The sequence below is a fragment of the Oryza glaberrima genome, chromosome 5 (assembly GCF_000147395.1).
Source record: "Oryza glaberrima chromosome 5, OglaRS2, whole genome shotgun sequence".
Taxonomy (NCBI): Eukaryota; Viridiplantae; Streptophyta; class Magnoliopsida; order Poales; family Poaceae; genus Oryza; species Oryza glaberrima.
The window spans coordinates 15,598,623-15,609,184 of NC_068330.1; the positions used below are offsets into that span (position 1 = coordinate 15,598,623).

Sequence of the window (10,562 nt, forward strand, 5' to 3'; positions counted from 1 at the left end):
CGAACTTGTTAGGTAGATACAGTCTAGTGCACGAACTTATAAAATGCTTTGGTGTATGAACTTGTCTAATACGTGCGGAGGAAGGCGAATAGAACACTACGTGGCTAATCTTATTGATTTAGGGGCTGATTAGGATATCATGTAAACATATATCTGAGAAGATTGTTATTAGACATACACCTTTTCAATAAACATGGCTAATTTTATTGATTTAGGGGTTGATTAGGATACTATGTAAACATATATCTGAGAAGATTGCTATTAGACATACACCTCTTCAATAAAAAATAGAAAAAATTGAGTAGGATATAATGATAGTAGAAAAAAGATTTAAAAACTGAGCAATGGTATAAGGGTTAGAATTATACCAAATTCATTTTTTTCATGATGAAAGATAAAATTAGAGACCAAATTTATAAATATTGCATGTCTTATGCATACTCACTACACGTATGCACGTCATATCCTAATCAACATCAGCTTCGTAAATTAATATTGCCAAGTTATTTCTATCCTCGTTTGCACGAACTAGACAAGTTCGTGTATTGAAACGAGCATTTTACAAGTTTATGTTCTAAATTGCACCCACCTAACAAGTTTGTGTACCACCAATGCAATTTACTCTTTTGTGTAATTGGATATCCTATCTTTCTATATAGTTATAAAGAAAGACATGCAAGAAGACACATCATCAACAATTTTAAACCATCTTTTGGATAAAAAAAACTACTTATTCATCCAATTCAATCATTTATTAATTACCCATTCATCTCCCTTTGCTTCACCTTATAGTCACACATAGCACTGTTACATATTTTGTGGATAACACCATATTTTTCGAATACAATTCAAATAATTGTTTAATATGTGTGTTTTGTTTTATTGTGCATGATAAGATAGCATATATTTATTAGGTATCGTTACCTGAATCTATTTTCAGAAAAAACTTTGGTGAAGTAGAGATGCAAATTGTCTAACTACAACGATACCCATATTGTGCATGAAAATAATATTCATATATTATAACAATATACCATGATCCTTAGAAAAATAAAGCATGAATTTTATTTTTAATAATATAAGGCATATATAAATCCACATTATCATATATTTTATATATACTTAGAGTTGCACCTAACCATTTAAAACTATGATTTTGTTTGACGATAAAACTATAAAACCCGTGTCAAAAGACATGGGGTGCTAACTAGTTATAATAATACCTCTTATCTGAAATTGATAGTCTAATTGCTTAAGCATCGGGTTAATTATTTTAATATGCATTCATATTATTGCAAGAAATTTATTCCATATTACTTAGGAACTTAATTAAACCTCATAAAGAATTACAAACTCATATTGCATTATTTCTACGACTACTTGACAACGCACTCAACTGTCGCCACCACGTGATTTACAAGAATAATAATATTATGCCAGGTTATATCATACACATATATATAGAGAGAGGATCAGTACGAAGATCAAACCGTTGAAAAACATTATAGAGTTGAGTAGTATAAGCAATGATCGTTAACTAGCAGAGATTCGACAGGTAGTTTAACTGATCAGGTATGAAACTTTTCTTTTTTTGAACGGCTGATCAGGTATGAAACTGATGCATATAGAATAAATTCCGATATGACTAGCTAATCTGTACTTATCCCATCTTTTTTTTAAGTACTTATCCAGTTATGTTACCGTTAGGAAAAAAATACTAAAGCTAGTTAGTTTGTCAAGAAACTGTTGAAAAGAAGGTAAAAGCAGAAACAGTTATCTTTGACCGGTTTGGCCGAATTAACCTTTTTCCTTTCTGTATTTTCTTTCTACAGAGCCTAACCTTTTCTCTAAAGAACTGTTGGCGTAACTTTATTTGGTATATGGGCCTCTAAGTTTTAGCTTAAATTAATCAAGATGGTAAGTTTCTTTTCTCGTATATATTATATAAGTCATGAAAGGTGCAGAAAATTAATCATGAAAGTTTTAGCTCGCACGGTGATTGTCAGGACTCTGTCTCCGATTGCATTAGGCTGGATGCTTCCTTTCACCGACTAGAACGGACGGCACAACAGATAAATTGGATCAAATCGAATCTCTATCTCAACTATTATAAAAATTAATATATTTTTTTCCGATATTTTTATACGTCATCCGTGTATGAGTCGGTTTTTTTTTTAAGTTGGTTCGCTTTTGGAAATATATAAGGAATCGTATAAGAAATAACTATCGGACTTCTAATTGTAGCTCATAATTTCCTAACAAAATATATATCCAAGTGAATTTATCATAGTGAATTTCACCTTAACTAACCCATATCTCTATCTCTACTATTATAAAAATCGAAGATGTTTTTACCGGTATTTTGGTACGTCATCCGTGTATGAGTCGGTTTTTAAGTTCGTTTGCTTTTGGAAATACATATCCGTATTTGAGTCGGTTTCTAAGATCGTTCACTTTCGGTAATACAGAAGGAATCATATAAGAAATCATGTCGAGGAGAGATCCTCAATAGCGGGGAATCGTGAGACCCCCCATTTGTGAGTTCAGCCGGGGGCGGAGGCTCATCTCTTGGAAATCACTCGCTCGTCCCTAGGATCACCGGCGAGCTTGCACGCAAACGGATTATACAGGTTCGGGCCGCTATGGAGAGTAACACCCTACTCCTGTGTTTGGGATTATGGATGAGTTTTACAAAAGATTTCTTCACTATAGCAAGCGCACTCGCTTCCTCCCTCCTGGAGTTTAGGTTTTTTTCTCTACCCCCTTCTCAGTGGGTAGGGTCCTCCTTTTATAGCTCAAGGGGATACCACATGCGCCGCCTCTACCTACCCTCTATCGGAGAGGGATCCCACTCTACTTTTCCTGGGCTTTAAACCGTGCCTTCTCCCAGAAGCTAAGCAACAACCGGTTCTCGAGTAGAACCAGGCGCCGCCCCCTGCCTGACTCGGGGGACAGCCCTGTCATTCCCTCATAAATGAACGATGACCCGTGACAGCCCTTTCTCGAGTGACGCTCGGACGTGACGGGTCATACCCACCCCCACTCCGCCGGGTACAAGGGCGACGTGAGGACATGGTTGCCCTATCCGTCGGATGTGACGGTGCCAGGCCGGTCACAAATCGGTTACATCCGTTAGACAGAGGTTAGCTAGGTGCGCCGCACGTCTGCCCTTACCGCATTAAATGCGGTGAGGGACAGTTGGGGCGTCGCACATTTATGGCTGTTTAGCCTGTGCTCTCGCTCTTTCCCTCCGCCGCGTGGAAGCCGGGTGAGGGCCTCGGGGCGAAGTCGCGGGATAGCCCGAGGGGGTGACGCCATGCCCCGAGGCCCCCCCCCCCCCCCCCGCCGCGGCTTCCACGACTCGCGTGACGCGCGAATGGGGCTAACTTGCAGAGTCACGTGGCCGGAGGGAAAGTAATTCCCCTCTACTTCACATACCCCCTGGTCCATATCTCCGATAGTAGCCCCCGGCGCTATATCAGGTATCGATTTCCTGAGATCGTTCTGACATGGCGCCTCACGACTCCTCGAGCTGGGGTTGTGGGCCCGGTAGGGGATCCAAAAGGATATCGCCGCGTGGCCAGGTTGGCGTGCCAACCATAACAGCGGTTTGACCGCCACTGACCGTGCTCATGATGAAGATGCTTGAGGCGCGATAATCCCGGGGGGTCAGTCAGACCACGCCTCGATTCTCCCGCTCGCTACTCCTGCGGCGGTAGTGGTGATGGTTTGCTCAGCCTGCGCTCATAGCCGTTGTGCACTCCACCTCGAATGCGCCACTGACAGACGCACTAAAGGCAGGAACGGATAAAACGGGCGACGTGATGAGTGGGCACAAGATGCGAAGAGACAAATACGGGCGCGAGAATCATGGGGGCAAGTATGGGAGCACGAAACGAGGAGGCAAGTGCGGATGAAGCGAGGATAAAAGGGGGCGGAGGCAGAGACTCTGCCCCCTTCCTTTCACCAACTGCCCACTCGTCCTTTCGCTTCTCGAACCCTAACATTCTCGCCACCTCATACTGTCTCGCGCTCCACGCTCTCCGCCACTTCTCCGCCGGTTGCCATGGCCCAAGACACCGGCGACGCAGTGCTCCCTTCCTCCCGCATCACAGCAGACATGCACCTTAGCCTTCCCCGCAAGATCATGCCGGACGGTGCCGTCGTGCGGGCGGGAGAGTCACGGCCGCGACCGCGATATCCGGAGCGATCCATGCACCTCTTGTCTTTCGCCATGACGGGCTTGATTCCGCCGTTCTCCAGATTCTTCCATGAGGTTCTGGATTTCTACGAAATTCATGCCTTGCATCTCGCACCCAATGCCGTGATGACGCTGGCCATCTTCGCGCATTTGTGCGAGATGTTCATTGGGGTGCGACCGACGATGCGGTTGTTCCAGGCCTTCTTCATTCCGCAGCTGTTGCAAGGCGCGGTGGTGGGGGGATGCTACTTCCAACCCCAGCCAGGCACAGTGGGTCAGTACATCGAGAGCCATCTCCGCAAGAAATGGGAGGACTGGAAGAAGGATTGGTTCTACACCGCGTTGCCGGACCATCCGCGACTTCGAGTTCCCGCTAGCCCTCCTAAAAGGTCCGCCGCATGGCTGGCGACTTCGGAGCTGGGCGAGGAATACGACGCGGTGTGGGATCGCCTTAGGGGCCTGCGGAGCCTGGGCCTCACAGGGGCGATGGTCTTTGGCGATTACTTCCGCCGCCGCATCGCACCTCTTCAGGAACGATCCCGTGGAGCGTGGGAATACATTGGTCCCAACGACCCCATGCGGACGCATGTGGGTGAGCGCTGGGACTGGGGTGCGGAGGACGCGAAGAGGGTGATTCGGCGGGTGCTAGGACTAGACTCCGCCAAGCCAACACTAATCCCAGATGGGATTCTTCCCCTCTGCTGCGACCGCGACCGGGAGAGCATTCTGGCCGTGATGTCTGCCGTCGGCACCGGTAGGAGCCGGTCCAGCCGAGGCGGCGCCAGCGGTAGCGTCGTCGGCACGGGTGGCGGTGGTGCGACCACGGGCGGGAGCCGGGCCGAAGGTCCAGGCGGCGGTGGCTCAAGGGCGCCTGGATCAAGCCGCGGACCCGGAGACGATTCCGCCGGCGACCTAAAGGGGAACTCCTCGAGGTCCGATTTGCCCGATTTGCCCACAACACAGCGGGCAACTCCTCGAGCCATGAATATCCGTGCTTCTTTAGGATGTTGTACGTCTTGGTCTTGAGTCCTTTGAGGATTTCAGCGTTGGCTCGCTCGACTTGGCCGTTGCTCTTGGGGTGGGCAAGTGAGGCAAAGCACAATTTGATACCCATGTCATCACAGTAATCGCCAAACAGCTCACTGGTGAACTGGGTGCCGTTGTCTGTAATGATACGGTTGGGCACTCCGAATCGAGACGTGATGCCCCTGATGAACTTAAGAGCAGAATGCTTGTCGATTTTGACAACTGGGTAGGCCTCGGGCCACTTGGTGAATTTGTCGATGGCAACGTACAAGTGCTGATACCCGCCTCGAGCCGCCTTGAATGGCCCAAGGATGTCCAGCCCCCAAACTGCGAAAGGCCAAGATAGTGGGATGACCTGTAAGGCTTGAGCCGGCTGGTGGGTCTGCTTGGCGTGGAACTGGCATGCCTTGCTCCGCTGGACCCATTCTTGGGCATCTTGTAATGCAGTTGGCCAATAAAAACCTTGCCGGAAGGCTTTTCCGACCAAAATTCGTCAGGCCGAATGGGCTCCGCACTCACCCTCATGAGCGTCGGCTATGAGCTCGATGCCATGCTCTCGAGAAATACACTTCAAGAGTATCCCGTTGGCGACACGCCGGTATAGGGTCCCTTCTATAAGGACGTACCGTTTGGAGATGCGCGCGAGCTTTTCAGCTTCTGCGCAATCCTCAGGATGAGTATTGCCTTCGAGATACGCCCGGATGTCGGTCATCCACACGACCTGATGAGGGGGGTCAGGGTTGACCCCCTCGGGCCCCGAGGGGCGCGGGTCGCTCGGAGTCGAGTCGGTGGGCGTGTCATTGGGGTCCCTCAAAGGGCTCGGTCGCGCCGATGGTTGCGCGAGCCTTTCCTCAAAGGTCCCTGGGGGGAGTGGGGCTCGTGCCGACGCAACACGCGACAACTCGTCAGCAATTGTGTTGTCGCGTCAGGGCACGTGCCGGAGCTCAAGTCCGTCGAAGTGGCGTTTCATGCGCCGTACCTCGCGGACGTACGCTTCCATTTGTGGGTCGGTGCACTGATACTCTTTGGATACTTGATTTACGACCAGCTGGGAGTCTCCCAAGACCAGGAGACGGCGGATGCCCATTCCGGCTGCCGCCCTCAATCCCGCGAGGAGCCCTTCATATTCTGCCATGTTGTTCGTGGCTCGGAAGTTGAGACGAATGACGTATTTGAGGACATCCCCGTTTGGCGAGGTCAGCGTGACTCCGGCACCTGCACCTTGAAGGTTGAGGGAGCCGTCAAAATGCATAACCCAGTGCCCGCCACGAATGTCGGCGTTTGGATCCTCTTCTTCTCCGGGAAGGGAAAAAGGGACATTGGACGGAACAGGTTCGTCCACCGAGGTCCATTCCGCGATGAAGTCAGCCAGGATTTGACTTTTGATCGCGTGCCGCGGTTCGAAGTGCAGATCGAACTCAGCCAGCTCGATGGCCCATTTTACCACTCGTCTAGTACCCTCTCGGTTGTGCAAAATTTGGCCAAGAGGGTATGTCGTCACTACGGAAACCCGATGCGCTTGGAAGTAATGACGCAACTTCCTTGAGGCCATTAAGACGGCATAAAGCATTTCCTGGGCCTGCGGATACCGGGTTTTCGCATCTCGAAGTGCCTCGCTAACAAAGTAGATGGGCCGCTGCACCTTTCAGCGGGGCCAGTTCGTGTTGTCAGGGGCTGATGACTCGGAGCGCGCCTGTTCGGAGGTTTCGGGGGGATCCCGGACTGCCTCGGGATCATAAGGCTCGGGGCCACCTGCCAAAGCCTCCGCTCCTCCCTTGGGGGCCTCGGGGTCCTCCCGGGGGCTGGAAACTTTGGGCGCTAGGCCTTCGGGGGACGAGGGGCCATTGCAAGCCAAAGGGGCCTCCCGTTCGCCTTCCTCACGCTCAACTACTAGGGCGGCACTCACCACATGGGGGGTCGCGGCCAAGTAGAGTAGCAATGGTTCCTCCGGTCCCGGGGCCACCAAGATAGGGGGGAAGTGAGGTAAGCTTTCAGCTGATTAAGAGTTTGCTCAGCTTCCTCCGTCCATACAAACGGCCCGGAGCGCTTGAGGAGCTTGAATAGGGGCAGCGCCCTCTCACCCAGCCTCGATATAAATCGACTCAGGGCGGCCATGCATCCAGTGACGCACTGCACATCCCTAAGCTTGCTGGGGGGGGCGCATCCTCTCTATCGCGCGTATTTTCTCAGGATTCGCTTCTATGCCTCGGGAAGAGACTAGAAAACCGAGAAGTTTGCTCGCCGGCACGCCGAACACACACTTATCGGGGTTCAGTTTTACGCGCGTGGACCTAAGACTATCGAAAGTTTCGGCCAGATCCTGTAGCAACGTGTCCTGGTGGTGCGTCTTTACCACCAGATCATCGACATATGCCTCTACATTGTGCCCTATCTGATTACTTAAGGTAATACGAGTCATGCGCTGAAAAGTAGGGCCTGCATTCTTCAACCCAAAAGGCATATTTGTATAATAAAAGGTGCCCACAGGAGTAATAAACGTGGTTTTTTCCTCATCTTGCCTAGCCATACGAATCTGATGGTACCCTGAGTATGCATCTAAAAAGCACAAAAGGTCGCACCCCGCAGTGGAGTCGACTATTTGATCTATGCGTGGTAGAGGGAAGGGATCTTTGGGGCATGCCTTGTTGAGGTCGGTGTAGTCGATACACATCCGTAGCTTGCCGTTGGCCTTCGGGACGACCACCGGGTTCGCCAGCCACTCCGGATGGATCACCTCGCGAATGAAATCAGCCTCCAGGAGCCGCGCCACTTCCTCCCTGATGAAGGCCTGCCGCTCCGGGGCTTGACGCCGCACTTTCTGCCGGACAGGTCGCGCATCCGGCCGCACGGCAAGGCGGTGCTCGATCACCTCCCTGGGGACCCCAAGCATATCTGACGGCTTCCATGCGAAAACGTCAGAATTAGCCCGCAGGAAGGAGACGAGTGCGTCTTCCTATTTGGCGTCCAAGGTTTCGCCAATCTTGGCGGTCTTGGACGGGTCGTCACCAAGGGGGATTTCCTTGACAGGCACCTCGTCAACCGAGGTGAGGCGCTTCTTGGAAGCGCGGGACGCAGGGGCTTCTGGGGCCTGCGGCTCCGTGGCCACCGCCAAGTTGTCTGCGTGCTGCTCTGCGCAGGCGAGGGCGACCTTGACATCACCAAGGACGGTGATGGGACCAGCTAGACCTGGCATCTTCATCTGGAGGTAGGCGTAGTGGGTGGCGACCATGAACTTCACCAACGCAGGTCTGCCCAGAACCGCATTGTAGGGCAGATTGAGGTCCGCCACATCGAAGTCGATCCGCTCGGTGCGGAAGTTGGTGGAGTCACCGAAGGTCACCGGAAGCTCTACATGGCCAAGCGGCCATGTGTGTCCCGGAGTAACGCCAATGATTGGGAGCGACAGCTGGAGCTTCATCCCTAGGGCCTTGAGTGCATCAAAGGCAGCCGGGGAGATGATGCTCAGACTAGCCCCTTCATCCACCAGCACACGTTTCATCTTGACATTGTGGATGGTCGGGGAGACCACCAGGGCCAACTCCCCTCCCCCCCCCCCCCCGAGCAAGCACCGTCGGATGGTCACTCTGGTTGAATGTGAGCTTCACCTCCGACCAGCGTGCCTTCCGGACCGTCATGCGTGGGAACAACGGCCAGAAGCTCCCGCTTCATGGCCTTGAAGCTTCGGCGAGAGGCGTGAGCGCAAGCCCCCCCGTCGAGCGTGGCGACGGTCCCCTGAGGTATCTGGAAATCCAGATCCTCACCGTCTCCGCCATCATCGGCGGGGGCCTTGTCCTTGGCCTCCCCTCGCCGGTCACCGGTTGAGGTCGCGGGGGGCTTTGCCCTCCCGTCGACCCTGCCGCTTTTCCTCATCAGCCTTTCGGAACCACTCGGCCAAATTCTTGACCGAGCGGCAGTCGGCGAGACTGTGGCGGTAAGTGTTGTGTACCGAGCACCACTTGTCCGCCGACCGGCCCTCGCCGGAGGGAACGGTGGGGCTCGGCCTATCGTCGGTGGCCTTTCCTTTGCGCGGGGCCCGCGTGGGCCCGTCTGCTGCAAGGACATGGCCCTCGTCATCGGAGCGGGCTGGTTTCCTTTTGCCTCTCCTATCTCGCCGCTTAGAGCGGGGGGCAGATTCGGGGGTAGCCGCAGCCGCCGCACCGGTGCTGGGAGAGTTCCAGGCCCATGCCTCCTCCTTCCGGGCCACCTTGTCCGCCAGCTCGAAGAGCTCGGCAGTGGTCTTGGGCTCCTTGGAGGCGATCTTCTCCAGCATGCGATTATGCCGCACGCCGTTCCGGAATGCATATACAACTGCGTGGGCTGGAATGCACGGAATAGTGTTGCGGACCTGACAGAAGCGCTGTATGTACGAACGGAGGGACTCATCATCCTTCCGCCGTACAGCGTGTAGGCCTGCCTCTTCCCCCGTGCGGGGATATGTGCCCTGGAAGTTCGTAATGAATTGCTGGCACAAATCCTCCCAGGAGTGAATGGAGTCGAGGGGCTGGGTCATCAACCAGCCACGTGCCTGACCCTTGAGGGCCATGGGAAAGTAATTCGCCATGACCCGGTCGTCACCCCCTGCCGCCACGATAACCGTGGTGTAGATCTAGAGGAACTCGGAGAGATTGATGCTACCATCATACTTCTCCGTAAGGTTGGGGCGAAACTTCAGGGGCCACCGGACATTCCGGAGACTCGCCACAAAGGCCCTACAACCCGTTCCCCCAGGGGTGAGTGTGGGGGGAGGGCCGCCTCGTGAAGAGGAGCGTGGCGCTCCAGATGAGGAGGCGCCTTCCCCGACACGGGCAGCTTGGCGCTCGTCTCGGCGTCGCTCGATGTTGATTCAAGCGTCCTGCGTCCTGTAAAGGCCGTCATGACGCCTCCGGCTTTCCGAGGCCCCTGACGATGTTAGAACCGTGGACCGCCTCGAGATCGTGGCCGATCGACGAGCCCTTCTCCTTGCCGACGAGGAGAGGGTGACCGAGGTACACGACGTACCAGCGGCAGCGGATCGGCCACTCGTGGCTAACTGCCGCTGGGCAGTAGTGACCAGGTTGGCCACGTCGTCCAGCCAATGCTGAACAGGAGTCTCTGGCTCCGGGTTCACCGGGGGATGCCGCAGAAGGGCGCCTGCTGCCTGAAGCGCGCCTTGGGGCGAACCGCCGTCTCCATAGTCGAGACGGCGGCGTGTCCCGGCACGTCGCGGCCTCCCTCCGCCAGGGGGCGGAGAGAGAGCCGAATCACCCGAACGAGTGAGATCCTCCCTCCGCGAAGGTTCGCGGCGGGGAGGAGTTGGAGAACCATGGCGACGGTGACGAGGACCTCGGCTCGTGCC

At 53.1% G+C, this 10,562-nt stretch overlaps 1 protein-coding gene across 1 annotated transcript; it reads right to left on the bottom strand.

Moving 5' to 3' along the window:
• Nucleotides 1-8,180: 8,180 nt before the first annotated feature.
• LOC127774208 (uncharacterized) lies at nucleotides 8,181-8,726 on the bottom strand. The gene has a single exon (XM_052300473.1). The coding sequence runs from the start codon at nucleotides 8,724-8,726 to the stop codon at nucleotides 8,181-8,183; it is 546 nt and encodes a 181-aa protein (XP_052156433.1).
• Nucleotides 8,727-10,562: the final 1,836 nt, after the last annotated feature.

Bases quoted from the DNA above. Each gene is read 5' to 3' on its own strand.
- LOC127774208 (XM_052300473.1), bottom strand. From the start codon at position 8,726: ATGAAACGTGTGCTGGTGGATGAAGGGGCTAGTCTGAGCATCATCTCC.